General features: G+C 42.4%; 1 protein-coding gene across 7 annotated transcripts in view; it reads right to left on the bottom strand.

Moving 5' to 3' along the window:
• Ptpn13 (protein tyrosine phosphatase non-receptor type 13) overlaps nucleotides 1-20015 on the bottom strand; it is a 175653-nt gene that overhangs the window by 125296 nt on the left and 30342 nt on the right. For all 7 annotated transcript variants that reach the window (XM_076546808.1, XM_076546807.1, XM_076546810.1 and 4 more), the window contains exon 2: nucleotides 14419-14538. In XM_076546808.1, coding sequence (XP_076402923.1) covers nucleotides 14419-14533 — 115 coding nt within the window. In that variant the 5' untranslated portion in view covers nucleotides 14534-14538. The remainder of the gene's footprint in view (nucleotides 1-14418; nucleotides 14539-20015) is intronic.

Here is a 20015-nt window from a genome sequence, read left to right as displayed (position 1 = left end):
ACATCCCACTTAAACAGCACAGACAATGATGTGCACTTTCATGACAAAATTAATAGGGTATGAGAGCAGGTGTCACCCAAGCATAGCTACTATCACTGTTCACAATGACGCCTTTATTTGGCTTCATCACTTAACATCTGGAAGGCAGATCTTAGAAACTGGTTATAAAAGTTAAACCTGGTCCAACTGTTTTATACTGATACATAGAAATGGAAGAAGGTCAGTACTTCTCCATTATTGATTAGGACTCTTTTGAGTACTCAAAGAAAACTGTAATTTCAGGACACTGTCTATAAACATAAAACATAAGTTCTAGAGTTTGCTGGCCTTCCCATGGCTTATTTTCAGATGACATTGGAAGATTAAGAACACTCAGTTTACCTAGTGTTTAGGGTGTCGGGGAGGGGAGCAGAAGTTGAAGCTGAGCATCTTCCCCTACAGCTCTCTCCACTCTATTGTTTGAAAAGTGCCTCTCAGTGAACTTTGGGCTCACGGATTGGCTATAATGGCTGGCTAGTACCCTCAGGGATCCCCACCTCTGCCTACCCAGTGCTGGGGTTACAGGCGCATGCTGCTATACTTGAATCCAAATTCAGGTTCTCATGCTTCCGTGTTTCAAAGGACCATTAACAACAGGGAAATTCTGCATATGCTGACGTCTTTCACAAATATTTACATAAATAAATAAAAATTTAGGCCCGTTAGATGGCTAAGTGTAAAGGCACTCTCTGCCAAGCCTAACAAACTGAGGTCAATCCCTGGGTTCCAGGGAGAACCAACTACTGCGAGTTGTCCTCGGACCTCCACACGGGCTGTGACACATGCAAGCCCTGCATATACACATAAACACACAGCACATAAGAAAGATATAATCTAAAACTAAAAAATAAATTCCAGGCACTTTGCACATTTTTTTTCTGTTAAAAACTTTATTTTGGTGTGAACAATCCGTGCATAATTCAGCTAGAAAGTGATTCACACGAGGCAGATGTATTCCTCAGAATCTTGAGATGTTGGAGACACATGAAACAGTCTAAAATTAATTCTATTCAGGTTATCCAGTCAGGGAACAAACATCAGGTGACTGAAGTCAATGCATTCATATCTGTGTGAGGAGATGGAGCCGTGCAGCCGGGCTGCAGCAGCAGGCTGTAAGAGCTGCTGCACTCAATGTATCCCAGAGGCAGTGATAACAGAACGTCCTGGAAGATCGGACACAGTGAGAGGAGGAGCAGAACTCAAGGGTGCCAAAGTTTGGATTGGAGCGACTGAAAAATGGTGTCGTATCAACCTTCACAGAGGAAACTATGGGTAACAGGCTGGAAGTGGGAGCTGGAAGGCGGGGGGCAGAGATGAGAACTCTTCTTTTGGGACTTATTAAAGACCTTTAAATATATTAAAATGAAGATTTCGAGTAGGCAGTTGGATTTGGAGTATGAGGTAAAATCAGGGCTGGATATATGTTTTTGGGAATTGCTGATGTAGTGGGTGGTACTGAAAGTCATGAGATTTGATCAACAATTAAATAAATTGAAGACCAAGGGCTGAGTCTTGGGGTATTCCCACCACGAGGACTGACTGTTCCTTATGCATCTTTCTTCCAGCAATCCGGAGTATGGTGTCACAACATCCTCTAATACCACCCATCAAAACGATGAGTCTTCCCACTGCTGTCCCCGTTCTTCAGACTGGCCTTTGTGCAGCTCCACAGTATAGAGGTTTGAACCTGAACTAGGAGTCTGGGACTCTACTCTTCAGGGCCAATTCTCTTGAAAACAGACTCTTTTCCTGTACTCTTTGAAATCATCGTATGTACACACTGGGTCTTGATCTCACCTGCGCCCTCCCCCACGACCTTCACCCAGTACTCTCTGGAGCCCAGGAAGCTGTCTGCTGCCTGACTTCATGCATTCTTTTTGATTATTACTATGACTGTCGTTACTTTTATAATTACTATCCTCAGGCCCAGCTAGTGCTGACCACACGGGCCTGGTGTGCGTCGCCCACAGGGCACTGGTGCCCACTGGCAGGCAGCAGAGGACGGGCTCTTGGCAGCCCCTGGCTTGGGGACAGTCCTTACCACTGCTGGGTGCCCGCTGCTGCTCTGAACGCAGAACTAACACGGAGGCAGAATGCTGCCCACAAGTCTCAGTGCTGCCTCGCTATCCAGGGTGCTGGGTTCCAAACCCGCATCAGAGGGCTGGCTGTCCTCCTCCTCTGCCCACAGACCTACCTTACCCTGCCTGCAGCATAGACTAAACTAGAATGTCCTGAGGATGAAACAGTCCACTGCCAGCCTGAGGTGGGAGTGGGGTGGGGGACTGAAGCGGGAAAACTAAATTTAAAAATCCATTCATGAGCAGGTGAGACAGCTCAGCAGATAAAGGCACTTGCTACCAAGCCTGAAGACCTGGGCTTAATTTCAGATCCATGGTGGAAAGAGAACTGACTACCAAAAGTTGTTCTCTGACCTCACACCTGTGTCTCTGCATGCATGTGTCTGCACACATTAAATAAAAACTAAATAAATACACAATGTAATCATTTTTTTAAATTATTGCTTATCACTTTAGAATGAGGAAATGTATTCATTCATCAGCACAGCCAATGTCATTTACAAGTATTATTATGGGAAAAAATATGCATTTAACTCTTGCCTTACACAATTGCTATTTGTGTGTGTTTATAAAATATCTAATGTATATTAATAACTTTAAGCACTACATATTTTAACATAGTATGATCAGCACTGCAGGTCACTTGTTATTAGGCTCCCAATTACTATTGGGGAGACAGAATATATACATAAATAAGCACAAGACAGAATGCATAAAATATCTGAGAAATAGGTAATAGAAAAAGTGGTTTTGTGGATAAAAAATTACCTCAACCTTAACACAGAAAATTTTCTTTCTTAACTATATGTGGTTTTTAAAAGGAGAACAAACACTTGAACACTGTTAATGTAATTCTTTTTTTTTTTTTTTTTTTTTTTTTTTGGTTTTTCGAGACAGGGTTTCTCTGTGTAGCTTTGCGCCTTTCCTGGAACTCACTTGGTAGCCCAGGCTGGCCTTGAACTCACAGAGATCCGCCTGGCTCTGCCTCCCGAGTGCTGGGATTAAAGGCGTGCGCCACCACCGCCCGGCTGCGCCACCACCGCCCGGCGTAATTCTTAACTGTATATATTGTATATAGTTATTGTACTTAGTGTATATAGTTTTTCTTATGCTAGTTATAACCTTTTTTATTTTAGACAAAAAAGAGGGAAATGTGGTGATATTTTCATATGCTATAACAAATAAAGCTTGTCTGAAGATCAGAGGGCAGAGCCAGCCAAAGAGTTAGCCACAGAGGCTGGTTGTGGTTGCACACGCCAGTAGGATCTTTCAGCTTTCACCCTGATTCCTGGCTCTGGGTTTTTATTAATAAGACCAGTTGGAATTCGTGCTACAGAACACAATTGATGTTGGATTCCAGGGAGAAACAGACAACTCAAAGGCAGTCAGGAAATTAAGTTTGGAGAGGGAAGAGCAAAAATTCTGGCAGAGTAATGGTAAACATGGAGAAACTGAATTATAAAGTGGAGGGGAGTGTCATGATTTTGTTCTTTTGAAAACACACAGAAATGCCACAAATGTTTTCAAAGTGATTTTCAAGTGCCATGTAATAAATCTAGAGCAACGGTCACCACAAAATGCACTGCTGTCGATTTCTAAAACATAGAACACGACATTTAAGTACTAGATGCTTGAGGTAACATAGTCAAACCACAAAATATATTTTACATAATTATAAAGGCTTATGCAAACCTACAAGCAAGGGAATTTAAGAGTTGTGGCTAGAATCACTCTCTAATTCTTACTTCCTGACAACTAAAAGGAAGGAATTTAAAGCAAATGTTTTCAAAATCCTTCAAAGAATGTTTGCAAAACAATATTTAAAAAGTAGATTCCAGAAGCTTGCAGTGTTATGCCCCATGGTTTAGTCCTGTGCTGACTGTACTCCAAGAATGCTATTATTATGAAAAAGTAAATCTGACCTAGCCATTTCCAGTAGCCAGTGTGGTTCTATATGGAGAGTTTCACCAACACTCCATGGAACGAGCTGCTGGGACAGGGTTTCAAGCAGCTAGAGGTGCAGTTAGACAAAAGCAGAAATCTGATATGTCAAGAAACCACCTAAAGCAGATTTCAGTGTTCTCTTCAATTAGAAACCCACACACCACCTAACAGTCATGCTTTCTTCTTGGGCACTCGCCATTCCTTTAGATTTCCACCTTAAATCATGCCCATAATCCTGGGACTCAGGAGGTCTAAGTCTGAGGACAGCCTGGACCAGTTAGTAGTTTAAGGACATCTTGGGATCATAGCAAGAATCTTATCTCAAAATAAAACCATCAGGCAAGTGATTATAATTAGGGTTAAAATGCAGTCTAAGGGAACAAAGGCAAAAGCAACAGGGATGAATTTAGAGATTCAGCATAAAACCATTCCATGCACGAGCTCTTGTTCAAGCTCAAGTAGTTCAGGTGGAGAATTTAGAGCCTTTGTTCTATGTTCTGTCAGGGCCACTAACAAAAATCTACGTAGACAGAGATAACTGTCCAAAATGCTGAAGGATTTGATAAAGTTAATCTATACTATAGCATTCTCTAAAAATCCAGTTCTTCTCTTAGAGTTAATATATTGTTAAATTAATCACCTGATATAAACTAGTATTGGAACAAAAACTGCTTAGAATGGTTGTTCTTCATTTTGGCCTTTCCATGTCACCGTCCTCCTCCCCCACTGTCTCCCCCACTCTCTCTTCCCCTCTCCTCCCCTCTCCTCTTCCCTTCTTTTCCTTTCCTTTTTTTTTTTTTTTTGTTGTTGTTTTTTGTTTTGTTTTTTAGAACAAAGGCTGTCAGACTTACATGGCAAGTGTCTTTATCTGCTGAGCCACGTCACCGGCTCATCATTTTCTTCATAGTAGCATTTTGCGATAGACTATGATCTACATGAACTGAGAACTTATTTATTCCTAAGTTTTGTTACTATTGTTAAATGTCACTCTACTATGAAGCAGGACAGAACAACCATGAATGCTTTCAAGTGCACCTGTAACAATGCACACTCAGAATATTCTCGAAGGCATTTGATGTCATTAACATTTTCTGATATGAACAGCATTTGAGATAAGCTACCACAAGCTTGTGAGGTTCCAGCACTTACATTGTACTGTAGTGGGTCTCAGATCAAAACCATTACCCAAGCTTATCCATGGGGTTGGAACATTCCAGAGAGACCCTGCTTCTTTTCATTCTTTCAGAATACCACCTTCATTAGTATAATATGCACTTCACGCAATTAGACAGAGTATAAAATAGTCAAGAGTCAAGCTAAAGCAGAGGTCACCTCAAGTCCAAGTCCTCGGCCTGATGTTCAAACCTTAGAACTGTGATCTTAAGAGCAACTTAGTCCCTGCCCTCACCTCCCACATCTGTAAGGCAGTTCTGTCCCCTGCCCTCACCTCCCACATCTGTAAGGCAGTCCTGAGCCCATAAAGCTGCTGTGAGGATTACTGGGAAAATTGTGTAGAATAGTTCCATCAGTACCAAGTAATAAATCTTCTCCAAGACAGAAAGCGTGCACACCACATCTAAGAAAAGTCACTACTGGGGTTCACTCTCAGGCAATTACTGTTTTCTCCCAGAGGACAACAGGGAGTATGCCACAGACAAGTCTTGGAGTTTCACAAACTAGATTATACTGCTATGTTCTCCATGTCTGGGAATAGTTCTGAGTTTGTTCTTTTATCTCTCTATCTACCTACAATCCATATTAGAAATACAAACCATTTGAAGAACGAAGTATTGCAAGACATGAATTTGTTCTTTAATTAGGATTAAATTCCTCAGAGAACAGCTCCTGTCTCAGGAGTCTACAAAGGCACAGCATGCCTAGTTATCAAAGTCTTCAAGTTTGAACACTTGGTTTAAGGGTTGACAATCCAGCCAATTAGTACACGAGTAGCTAATTATATGACTTGCCAAATTGATGTTTTACTGTAGCTAGCAATTATCTTGAACTATAACATGATTTTGTTAATGAAAATATTTATCTGAATATAAATCACCATAGTATCAGCTTTAGAATTTATTTTATTTATAATGGAAATTGTAGAACAAAAATTACAGAAAACTGTCATACAATCTTATCAATCCACTTTACAGGCTTTTTAAACTTCAATAGGTGGAATAAAATATTTTACTTCTTAACAATGACAGTCACACAAACACCTCTCTCCCTTCCCCTCCAGCAGATTCAAGCTGCATACCTAAGCACCTACCACTGCAATCCTGGCATGGTTTCTGATAATTGGGTATTTCGTAGTCTATGTTAAGTATTTACAAGATTCTTTAGGAGAATCCAGAATCATGCAACTTGGTAATACAGAACTAGTGAGATTGTAGTTATTACTATTTAAAAATAATAGGGCTTAACTGGCCATGGGTAGAGGAAGTTGGTCCCAACATTTACTTTGGAACAGCTTAAGAAGGAAGTTCCATTTCCTTCTTCCTTCCCATCACATCCAGGAATACTTTAGTTTTTTGACATACTAAGACCGTCCTTTCTAATTTTCCTTTAGCTTCCCCATGTTTTCCAGTTGTCCTGGTTAGCTTTTTGCTTTGCTTTGTTTTTCAACTTGACATTGGTAGCTAGGGTTATCTGAGAAGAGGAAACCACAACTGAAAAAGGTCTCTGTAAGATTAGATTGTAGGTAAGCCTGTGGAGCATCTCTACTGATGTCAGCCATCCCTGGGCAGGTGATCTGTATTATATAAGAAAGCAGGCTGGGTAAACACTAGGGAGAAGCCTGTAAGCAGTGTTCCTCCATGTGGTGTCTGCTTGAGTTCCTGTCTCCAGGTTCCTGCTCTGCTTGAGTTCCTGTCTCCAGGTTCCTGCCCTGACCCCTCAGTGATAGGATTGCTACCTGAAGTGTAAGATGAAATGCCTTTCATACCCAGGTTACTTTTGGTCATGGTGTTTTATCAACAACAATAGTCAAACTAAGACACCAATAATATTCATTATCAATAATATTAAAATTATGACAAATTATGAATGTTTTATAACTCTACTCCACACATTTCTTCTACAATTAAGTGGTTAAGGATAGAAACTATGAATTCTCTAAAGAGCAGGTACAATGTCATTATATATAATAATATTGTCTGTCAGTATCCCTAGGTGATTGGTTACAGAACCCTCTATGGATACCAAAATCTGGGGATACTCAAATTCTAAATATAAAATGGCATGCTGTTTACAATACACTTTGTAATCTTCCTCTATAATTACCTATAATACCTAATGCTATGGAAACAGTTGCTATGGTGCACTGCTCAGAGAATAATGATGAGATAAGACCCTGACCATGCTCAGTATGTTTTCAGTCCACAGTTGTCTGAATCATGGGGTAGAACTCACACCTATGAAAGGAACAACTCTGTCTACAATTTCTGTTTATTTCCACAGGCCACAAGCTTTTAAATATGTCCTGCATCCCTGTTCTACTAGGACTATAACTCCTCAATTTGGACTTTTCCGGTCACAAAAAGGCTGCTTCTGAATTTCATTATAAAGAATACTTTGGCTTCTTTGAATTTCTCAATACAAAACACACAATTATTCAAGTAAAGACCACTGTGTCTGATCCTACAATTTTGTGTGGCTAGATGTTCAAACTGTGATCAAACATACTCATAAAATGTCTGACTCTAGAAGTTTGAAGTCATTAAGAAACAACATAGGCCTGTGTTTCTGAGCCACAGAGCACTTTCAAGCAATTCTCAAGAAGGGGCACGGGGCGGTGCACAGTATTTTCACATTTTCACACCAACTTACTCTCCAACGCAAGTGGGAACCACTGCTACTTCTGTGCAGGAAATCAGTGTCATAGGATGGCACCACAGCTCAACTAACTTGCTGCTGCTTCTCATCCTTATTTCAATTTTATGCCAATTGACAAGTTCACCACACAACAAAGTGTATGTGACTTTATATACTTCCATAATGCTTTATATATTTTTGTTGCAGTTTATAAGGCTACAAAGAAAACAAAAGCAAGAGCTATGGCAAGCCAGAAAGTGTAACTAATAACTATTTTACCCAAATTACATTTAAGTCATTGTATAAGAAACCATTTTAGGTGAGAGATGAGACCTAAATTGTTCTTCTTTAGGTAGTGCAATCAAGAATAATACTATTTACTGTACGTACTATACCAACATTAAAAAAAATTCTTCTAAGTGTGAAAATGAAAACAAACCCAGTGGGTGAAGTTACATTTCTCACCAAGGATGGGACCAGAGAACAGAAGCTATAGCAACCTTCCCCTCTCAGCTCTTCACATTTACTCAACTGCCTGTTTAGAAGGCACGAAGTCAAGAGTGTCAACATACACGGTGTACTACGGTGAGTTTGCAGAGAAGGGGCTGTTCTCCACGAGTGCTTCCCACACTTGTCACACAGCCTACACCATTCATTTTAAGAATGCCAAATATTAATCTAATTTCGTGTTTTATAGTTTGTTTCCAGAGAACAAATAGTGCAATTTTATCTAGTTCAAACACATTTAACTTGAAGGACCTGTTAATTCTGGCCTTAAAAATACAAGGCAAGATGTAGCATGTCAAAGACAACTGATGCGCCCTCTTAATCAACTAAACTATGACAGCAGATAAATAGGAATGCAATAAAGAGTAACCAGGCAGGTCCTAGCCTCTTAAAAGCTGAACACACTATATAAAGGTTTACTTGAAAAATTTCAGTCATAAAATCCTTCTTATATTTTGCTATAAAGGCTTTGAAAGTTCCAGGAAGCCAAGGTGAAGTTCATTCTCAATGAGGACTTATTTTTGAACCCTTATTATGTTCATTAATTGATTTGTCTATTTTGATTACTATAGTTTCTTAGTAAATCTTTAAGTTAGGCAGTGTGAGTCTTCACCATTTGTTTTTTCTTTTCAAAGATGTTTTGGCTACTTTTAATTCTAACGAATTTCTGTATAAATTTGAGGACATTCTCACTTTGTGCAAAACTACAGCCTGTTGTAGCTGTATTAACTATCGATTTAGAGAAAACTGCTATCCTTTTAGTAAGAAGCCTTCTCACCTAGGAACAAAGCATAGCTCTCCATTTATTTTGGTCTCTAATTTCATTAGCTAGGTCTTCACTTATTTTTTCCTCAGACAATTTTAATTTTTTCATATTTTAATTGTTACATTTCTACAAAATGGTTAACTGAAAAATTTAATTTCTAATTGCTACCATGTAGAAATATAACTTTTTTGTACATCAGTGTGCAGGAGAAATTGAAGGGTTTTTCATACATACATACATACATACATACACACACACACACACTCACACACACTCACACACACACACACACACACACACACACGTTCCCATGCCCATATAGTTCTGCTTCCCAATTAACTGATAAGATAGACCAAGATACCAGGTGTGGTGGCACACGGCTTTAATCCCAGCACTCAGGAGGCAGAGGCAGGCTGATTTCTGTGAGGCCAGCCTGATCTAAAAAGAGAGTTCCAGGACAGCCAGGGCTACAGAGAGAACTTCTGTTTTGAAAAACAAAACAGTAACAACGAAGATAGATCAAGAGGCAAAGAACTAGGAAGATATAAAGTGTTGAGACCCTAGATGGAATTCCTTCAGAAATCTCATTTGAATTATCTGTGGTGACATTGTATCCCACAACATATTGTGCATCCTAATAAACTTATCTGGAGTCAGAGAACAGAACAGCCACTAGATAGACACAGCGACCAGAAAATGGTAGCACACATGCCTTTTATCCTAGCATTCCAAAGGCAGAGATCCATCCAGATCTCTGTGAGTTCAAAGCCACACTGGAAACGGCCAGGCATGGTGACACACACCTTTAATCCCAGGAAGTGATGGCAGGAAACAGAAAGGTATATAAGAAGCGAGGACCAGGAACTAGGCCTGGTTAAGCTTTTAGGCTTTGGAGCAGCAGTTCAGCTGAGATCCATTTGGATTAGGACTCAGAGGCTTCCAGTTTGAGGAAATGAGATGAGCTGAGGAATTGGTAAGGTGAGGTTAGCTGTGGCTGGTTCTGTTTCTCTGATCTTTCAGCGTTCACCCCAATAACTGGCTCCAGGTTTGTTTTTATTAATAAGATCTTTTAAGATTCGTGCTACAATTATCACATTCAAGTTAAAGAATAACAACTACCCATCTAGGCAAAACTATGCTCTGTGCTAGTTATTAAGAACAAACATCAAAGTTACAGCACAGAACATATGAAGACGGAGGAAGAGACACTGTAGCAAATGGCAAAGAAAAGCTTCCTGAGGTGGCAGTGGTCAGGACAGAGAAGACTGAGCATACAGGGTAGTTTAGAGGAAAGCTCCAGACCATTAATATCACCCACTATCCCTAAGAACTACTACAGTTAACATAGTCAAAGTAAAAAGATTACAAACCATCTTTTAATCAACCATTAACAAACCTGAGTTTGTTATAGCCTAGAGTGTACAAGTTCTTTTCAAATTACTACAGAATAACTACAAAGCCGGATTATATGTGCAACCACAAGAAATCCTCAAGACTTTGATCAGTAAACCCACAGATGGTGTACGCTCAGGACACAGAGCAAGAACACAGACCCAACAAAGGAGGACAACTCTGTCGTCACTACCCTGGTTAGTGAACAGTAACAGTTCCCTGTTTTCCCTTCTTGGAGGACAAACTCCTTTGAAGATGGTATCTTTCCAACAAGGTCATGTTTCAGCATCATTATCCTATGAATAATAGTAATAAAGACCTTGGTTTTTAAAAAATGCTAAAAGCTTTAAATTGATAGAAAACTGAAAAGGGAGAACTGGGTTATTTTCTTGCCCCTTGCTCAGTAATCTCCCAGGAGTGCTGCTTCCACCTCCTGCCCCAAGAATTTTAGCAGTACCTGGCACACGCACCCTGAAAGGACACAGAACTACAGACTCCAGCCAACAGTGGGAAAACTGCCAACAAGAACCAGAGGAAGGTTTACACACGAGTCACAGAAAAATGAAGATGGTCAAGATGGGAAACACAGCTCAGGAGCACACACATTTTATCTCCTTTCCTCACTAACTTCCAGGGTGACTCATAATCATCTCTAAAGCATCAAGACAACCAGAGTCCATCCCCGACTAACCAACTAGTGATTATTTCATTTGTTTGCTGTATCAGAGTCAGGAGGAAAACTTGTAAGAAAATGATGCAGCATTATCAAATGTAAAGATTTCCTGTAAATCAATCACTTGCTTTTTCCTAACAAGTGGAAATTTCCAATTGGGAATCACAATAACTGGTGATTTCCTAATTGTCGAAAGAGTCAAACTTAATTTGTTCTTATTACTGATACTCTTCTGCTAGCTACTTACACCGAGGGCCATCCAGTATGCACCTCCCATTGGACAGTGTGTGAGATCCATCTGCCTCACCGTGAATGTTACAATACAGCTAATGTGTCTTTCGTGTAAAGTGCCAATGTATTATGCAACAATCGCACCCAACAATGAAGACTGTAAATACAAGCTTTCAATCTCTACCAGCCTTCTGAAATGTGAAAGGAGGAAAAGCCCTCAGGGTACTGAGAGTGGAAAAGACGCTTCCCATGCTGTGAGTCACGGGCAGCTGCTGTACTACAGACCTGCTACCTCCCCCTCCTCGGAACATCTGCAGTGCTCACTGTCTGTCTGTCATTCCTCTGCCACACTGTTTCTTCTCACATGCATTCCTCTGATCTGAATCAATGCCCAAAGGGCAACAATGACACCTTCCGTTCATTGGCCCCTCCTACAGCACCTCACAAGGAGATGTTTCTTAGCATTAATTGACTATTGTTAATTGCCAATTGAGTTAGACACTTTTGAAGCATGGCTATATGATCTATACTTGGGCTATATACTTCTATACTTTGCACTGCCTATAATTCTGAATTTTCTGAAAAAGTTTACTAAAGCAAGCGGAACAATAGTGTTTATTTAAAATAAACAAGATTTTGGGCCGGGCGGTGGTGGCGCACGCCTTTAATCCCAGCACTCGGGAGGCAGAGCCAGGCGGATCTCTGTGAGTTCGAGGCCAGCCTGGGCTACCAAGTGAGCTCCAGGAAAGGCGCAAAGCTACACAGAGAAACCCTGTCTCGAAAAACCAAAAAAAAAAAAAAAAAAAAAAAAAAACAAGATTTTGTAACTGATTTTAGGAAAAAGGAATTCTGTTACCTAGACTAATCCCAACTGTGGACAAAGGTCTTCTCAGTAACAGTCTTCCAAGCTGCTGGGTAACAAGCACCCCCTTCAGTAACAAGCAGTCTCCCCAGAACAAGCAGTCCCCTGGTAACAATCGGTCCTCCTGGGTAACAAGCAGCCCCCCTCCGTAAGAAGCGGTCCCTCTGAGTAACAAGAAGTCCCCACATTAACAAGTAGCATCCCTGGGCCCTGGTACTTTTTGTCCAAGTTCCTCCCTGAACTCAAAATCAACAGCATCAGCAACCAAGCTTCAGCCATCTTCCCAAGCCTGGTCTCCACTCTTCCATCTGTCTAGACAATCCTTCGTGTCCATCCCCACACCTCCCAGAGGGGGGTTCCCACGGCACATGGCAGCTACTAATTCTGTCCTATGACATTTCTCAAACTTCAGTGTGCATCACAATGTCCTCAAGGACAAACTCCTGGGTTCCCCTGAGAGACTCTTACTTTGGTGGGTCTGTGGTGTGGGCCTGATCATTTACATTCTAACAAGGTGTCAGTGAGACTCTACCATTGGTCCAGACCCCACACTTTGAAGACAGCCCTGGCCGCCCTGGATGTCACTCTGTAAGCGAGGCTGGCCTCGAACTCACAGAGATCCACCTGCCTCGGCCTCCAGAGTGCTGGGATTAAAGGCGTGCACCACTACACCCAGTCACTCAACAAAGTTTTCAAGACAGATTCTTCCATTAGATAAGGTTCTTTGTCCACACAGGTGCTGTCCATAGGACATGAACCATACAACAGCAAATAGGTTTTTTTTGCGGGGGAGAGATTGGTTTTTCGATACAGGGTTTCTCTGTGTAGTTTTGGTGCCTGACCTTGATCTCGCTCTGTAGACCAGGCTGGCCTCAAACTCACAGAGATTCGACTGGCTCTGCCTCCCGAGTGCTGGGATTAAAGGTGTGCGCCACCACTGCCAGGCAACAGCAAATAATTTTGGACACCCAAAGTCCAACTAACTTCCAGCTCCCAGATGCAATTCAACCTCTGGACCAAGTGCCCACCTACAAGAGAAATACCCAACTACTTATCCAGTCCGCACACAGGGCCTGAGGTGCAGCAGCAGGAATGTGCCTGCTGCGCTCTCCGCCAGGAATATTTTCTTCACTCCCTCTCACCAGGCCAAGTCCTACTTTCCTGTGAGGCATGAGCTCGGGGAAACTTTATGATGGTATTGTGTTCCCCAAAATATTGTGTACTCTAATAAATTTATCTGGGGTCTGAGAACAGACAGCCACTAGACACAAAGGCTAGAAAATGGTGGCACTCACACCTTTAATCCTAGCATTCCAGAGATAGAAATCCCTGTGATCTCTGTGAGTTCAAGGCCACATTGGAAATAGCCAAGCATGGTGACACGCCTTTAATCCCAGAAAGCCAGCCTTTAATCCCAGGGAGTGGTGGTAGAAAGCAGAAAGATATATAAGGCGTGAGGACCAGAAACTAGAAGCTTTTGGCTGGTTAAGCATTCAGGCTTTTGAGCAGTAATTCAGCTGAGACCCATTCCAGATGAGGACTCAGAGACCTCCAGTCTGAGGAGACAAGACCAGCTGAGGATCCGGCGAGGTGAGATAGCTGTGGCTTGTTCTGTCTCTCTGATCTACCAGCATGGACCCCAATAACTGGCCTCGGGTTTGATTTTATTAATAAGAACTTTTAAGATTCCTGCTACAAAACTTAATGCATGGCCGACCTTCTTCTCCCTTCCACCCACGTCCACTCTCCCTGCGTTGTGACCTCAGAGTCACCGAAGGCCCCGCTTCACAAGCCTGTCACGGTAACAGCTGCTTCTATCAGTCTTTTATTAATAGTTACTTTCTGCACAGGAACATCAGCTCCCCACAAACAGGAAGTGCTCTTATTTGAGAATCACTTTGCTTCCAGTGACTGGTGCTGTGGCAGGCATATGCACTGTGTTCAAATTAATGCAAGCAAATTGAACTTTTCCAGCCCTGAGAAGCATATGACTAGGCATTTCTTTCTATACTCTACCAAAACCAAGACTATTGACACTGAAATGCAATTTACTATTGGTTACCGTTTTCCAGCTACTCAACATGCAAAATAAAACACGTTTTAAAACATGACTTACCTCTTCTGAATAATTCTTGGAGACTTTCAGCACTCTGGTTTAATACAGCCCATATTTCTTCCTCCTGCAGTGGTCCACCCCGAACCTCCAGGGCCTCTGCTAGTGACACATGCATATTACCTAGGAAGTAAAAGAGAAAGTTTGTTCATAAGCAACATAATTACACTTTTATCAGTGGAAGCACTGTTCAGGAGCGAGCTATGCACTCCCAATGCTACCCAGTGCGGCCTTCAATCTACATACAACCCACAGACTTAAACTTGGGGAAAGTGAAGGAACTGGAAGAATGCCCCTCAGAACTACTTCTTGGTCTGCCTAACAGTGTTAACAGGCTCTTGGGCAGAGTGAGGGGACTACTTCATGAGAGCAGACAGAAAGCACAGGAGACCAGGAAGTCACCGAGCGACAGATGACGAAGTAAGTAGTTACGGCTTTTTGGTGTTCAGCTCCAAGCGTCATCCTTTGCACCTCAAATATAAAGAGGAACAGAGAGAAGACCCCACAGGCATCAGAAGAGGAAATGGGAACACAAAGCAGCACATTCCTTGTGCTCAGTAACTCATTTCCATACTCTTTAACATGTATGTAATCGTGAAAATTTTACACTGAAGGGAATGAACTATTTCTAGACTCAACTATGTTGTTAATTCCCCGCTTGCTCCTAGAAAAGGCGTTTCCCCTCAGTCCCTGTTTCCCATCTGTGGCTTGGGAACAGTAATAATGGTAAAGCCCCTTTGGGTAGCTGTGCTGAGAAAGGAAGTCAAGCCTGTGACTATGTGTTATCATTTAACACCGTGCAGTAACTGAATTAACAAAAGACCAGAAAGTTTCTCTGAGGCAATATTTTTATAACAACTTTTCTAGTATTTCAGTAGGTGATATACTGATCAAATTTAAGATTTTTCTAGTGGGCTTAACAATTCTGCTTTAATTTGGGAAGGAGAAAATGTAGCTTCTTAAAAGCCTTCCATATGCATTTTCCTGAGCTGATGTATCTCAGAAAAATGGATCCTTTACAATGACTTCTAAGACTTGTGGTTCCACAAAATCTGCTTAACCAAGATGCTAATGTAGGTGAACACTGGCTGGTGGACAGCGCCCAGCGGGGTGTAGGTGAGCACTGGCTGGTGAACAGAACCCAGCAGGGTGTAGGTGAGCACTGGCTGGTAGAGAGAGGACAGCGGGGTGTAGGTGAGCACTGGCTGGTAGTCAGAGCCCACTGGGGTCAGAAACAGACTAGAGGAACTACACGTGTTAAACACTGTAGTTAAGAAGATAACTACATTTTTTTTTTTTTTTTTTTTTTTTTTTGGTTTTTTTGAGACAGGGTTTCTCTGTGTAGCTTTGCGCCTTTCCTGGAACTCGCTTGGTAGCCCAGGATGGCCTCGAACTCACAGAGATCCGCCTGGCTCTGCCTCCCAAGTGCTGGGATTAAAGGCGTGCGCCACCACCGCCTGGCAATAACTACAATTTTTAAAAACTAGCCCACAAAAACATCTGATTTAGACAGGTGACCGCATTTACCCAACCACCAAGAACACACTCATGTGATATGAAGGAGTAAATGGAAAAAATGGAGGGTAAAATAATGGTAAGGATTCTGAAAAAGTTTTAAGTAGTCACACTAGTAGTGATCTACCTTAAAGTATCTACACTACGTGAAAGTTGGTATATAAATATACATATATAGTTTAAATGAAAAGTTTCCATTGGAGCTGACAATGATCCCTGTAAGAGCCATAGACTACCTAGCAAAAGCCAGCACGAGGCATGAGAAGCCCTTGTTTTAGTCGTTGGTCAGGGTTGTCCAAGAGACTCCCGAAACAAAGGCTATTGCTATTGCTGTTGGTCTTCTACCCGAGGTGGAAGGCAAGTTCCTGTTGTTGAAGACACTGTGCACTTTGGATATAGGGCCAGAGACCCTGAGGTGGATCTGACATGAATGCCTCCTCCCTGAGGACAGCTTTCACGGTACCAGAAGGTGCCATGCAAGCTTCCAAAGGAGGGAGGCAACCAATAGTCAGACCCAGCTAGGATGCCTACGATCCACACAACAGCCAGCACAGCATGATAATGCTAAGGGTGCAGTGGTGTCATGCATACCTTACAGGTAACCAACATCTCTCTAACTGAACTTAAGTCCCATTTAACAAGAGGGAAACCATGCCTGGTACTGGAAACCTAGCCAACTTCTACTAGGAAACTTGTCTTTGCAACAAATAGAGATCATTACATAAAAACCACAATTGATGAAAATGCGAAATTGTGGCACCCAGTCCTAGCTGATATATCTACAATACAGCTCCTGCCTCGAGGTAAGGCTCAGGGATCATTGTGAAAGAGGTGGTGAAGGATTGTGAGAGACAGAGAGGAACAGAGAGTCTGCTGTGGAACTGTGTCTCCTATAAATGTCGCTGCTGAGACACGAGCTGAACAAGGACGACACCAACAGACATACTAACATGGAAGAGGAGAGCTCAGAGGTCTCAAGCCTAGACAAAGAACTACAGGCAAGGTCAGGAGAAAAGGTCTTCTCCAGGGAAAAGCACACCAACTGGTTATCCATCACCAACTGTCAGCCCAGGAAACACACACCTCCAAGGACCATCACACAGACTGAGCAGCTTCCACTTACATACATAGGACTACACACACACACACACACACACAGAGAGAGAGAGAGAGAGAGAGAGAGAGAGAGGCAATTCCAGCTACAAGTGAGGCCAGCCTTGTCTTTTAACCTTTTTATCAATATGTATACTGAAAAAAAAAATTACTTGAGAGTCAGAGTTCTTGATTTAGCTTGTGTAAGAAATGAGGTTATTTGCTCATACCTCTGCCCACACCAAATGTTTCTAGGTTTTCATATGCTTCATTATAACAACAGCATATCATTATAACAGGAGGTGCACTGCTAAGAGATACGTGGGTTATTATCTTCCTCGTGAAATGTTTTAATAAAGTGAGGTTTCAACAGAGGCATCAAGATACTACTAGCAATCAGATACCAGCATAACTGCGGGAACGAATACCCCACAGCAAGTTTCCAGAGTCTGAGAACCGGTTGGATGGCTCCTAAGCCTACACACCCAGAATAGAGAAACTGCACAGACAGGCCTTCTTTGAAGAGAGCTGTGCTGGTTCTCATGTCTCCCCTAAAGCTGAAGGGGTGTGGGAAGGGGCCTTCCTCTCACCTCAAGGGGGTGAAAGAGGCTGCACTGGGACCATGTGAAGTGTTTGTTCTCTGGAGTTAGGCTAGTATCTGATACACACTTTAGACATCTGAGGACATTGGCTATCACCCTGAGCTCCCCCAAGAGTGAGCAGGCACATGGTATCAAAGTGGGCCACGGTCTCATGGGTCGGGGAGGGCAGAGGGCAAGTTTCTCACAGTGGAAACCCTTCCTGGAGGACGAGAATGTCCCAAAATGTAGGCAGTAATGGCAGCTACACAACCTGCGTAGACACGAAAGCCACAGCAGGAATACACTAAACAGGTGACTTATAGGGTCCGTAAGTTTCATGTTGAAAAGCTGTCTAAAACACAGGTTCCCACACCAGGACTGCTTGGGTCCACATAACCAACTAAGCGGGGCTCATGGAGGCTCGCAGAGACTGAGGGGAGACTCCAGGAGAGAGGGAAGGTGGGGGGAGGGAGGGAGGGGGACTGGGGCCGAGATGTATGTATGAGAGAAGAATAAATAAAACATTAAAACAAAGACACGACAAGAAACAGATTCCTGCCCCGCACTAGGAGGTGGGGTGGCTAGATAGATGTGAGTGAGGGGTGGGGCGCTTACACAAAGTGTAAGTGCACAGAGAACCACCCAACATTTCATAGGAGCAAGAAGAGGAAGAGAGGGGGACGAGAAGGGGAGAAAGGCAGGCTGAGGCCCTAGTGTGAGGCTGGTCACAGGCAGGGTGGGTCCAGGAGACTCTTAAAGACCCATGGGAAACAGCAAGGGTCATCCTTAACCACGGACTCAGTTCAAGTCAGGGGAAAGACTGCCCCCCCCCACTCCCTTTGTCTCAGTTCTAAGTGCGATGTGGACAGATAGCGCACCTTGCCAGCGGGGAGAACAGACTGCAGGCGCGTCTCCCACCACAGGCACCTAACCAGGGAGAAGTTCGGGCTGCAGAGGCCGGACTGAAATGTGGACCTATGATATCTGAGAAGGCTTTAATCATGGACTCCACCGTGTCTTTTAACTTAAGTAACTGCAATTACTTCTGCTATCAACGAGTAACGAGAGGGCTGGGCATGGCGGCGCACGCCTTGAATCCTGGCGTTTGGGAGGCGGAGGCAGGCGGACCTCTGAGTTCAAGGCCAGCCTTTACAGCGGTACGGATTTCTGTATATTGATACTAATTTAAGGTTATTTTTGTTTTAACATACTGTATATCTGTAGTTCATTTAAAATGTAAAGATCTAGTCCTTAAAGCCTATTATTACAACTATTTAGGATAATTAGAAAATGCAGGTTAGTAGTTAGTCATCTGTAACAATCAAACTTGTAGTTAGGTTAGGTGTGTTTTCAAGGTCAAACAGATATATTTTAGATGGTCTTCAAACACTTCAGAGACTACAGAATATGGCATTTAAGATGTTTTAATAACATAAGACTTTTCATGACAGTGTCTGCTCCTGGCAGCACCAATCTACTTCAGAGAAGATGATGGGCATCGAAGACACTCCATATGGAGTTTGCTTTCAATGTGGCAAAAGTTAGTCACTGGGCAAGAAACTGCCCTTGCCTCAACTGCTGACAGTTGCTGTCCAAATTGGACAAGCAGGACACAAAAGAAAGTGACTGCTCAACTTTGCCAAGACAGGGCAGGACAACTGCAAACATCAACACAGAAACACAAAATACAAGAATGATCTTGGCAACAGTACTTCTCCAAAAGTCCTAATTCTTTAAAATCTGAATAGAGACAAAGCAGTAGTGGAAATTCCAAAGAATCCAAAACTGTCTAGTTTTAAAATTATCAATGACATCCCAGAGGATCTATGAAGATTTGTGAGGTCATTTATAAACAAACAAACAAACAAACAAATAAATAAATAAATAAATAAATAAATAAATAAAGAAGATAACTCTTAGCCGGGCCGTGGTGGCGCATGCCTTTAATCCCAGCACTTGGGAGGCAGAGCCAGGCAGATCTCTGTGAGTTCGAGGCCAGCCTGGGCTACCAAGTGAGTTCCAGGAAAGGCGCAAAGCTACACAGAGAAACCCTGTCTTGAAAAACCAAAAAAAAAAAAAAAAAAAGACCAAAGAGAGATTGAACAACAACAAAACATCTAAAAAAATCTGGAAACAAAAAGTTCAATGGACCAAATCAACATCGGAAAGCACTCACCAACAGGCATGACCAGGAAGACAGAGGAATCCCGGAAAGTGAAGACAGAGTTGAAGAACAACAGTAAGATAGCCACCACCAAAACAGGCTTGACCATCCCAGCACTCAAGTCCTCTGCATGGAGCAGCTGGTGGTGTAGCTCAGTTTGTAGAGTGCTTGTCTGATATATGTAAAATCCTGAATTTGATCTGCTTATCACATAAAAACCAGACCCAGTGACTTTTGCCTATAATCCT

Source organism: Peromyscus maniculatus, chromosome 10 (genome assembly GCF_049852395.1).
Source record: "Peromyscus maniculatus bairdii isolate BWxNUB_F1_BW_parent chromosome 10, HU_Pman_BW_mat_3.1, whole genome shotgun sequence".
In the NCBI taxonomy this organism is placed as follows: Eukaryota; Metazoa; Chordata; class Mammalia; order Rodentia; family Cricetidae; genus Peromyscus; species Peromyscus maniculatus.
This window is presented reverse-complemented; position numbering and strand designations above follow the sequence as displayed.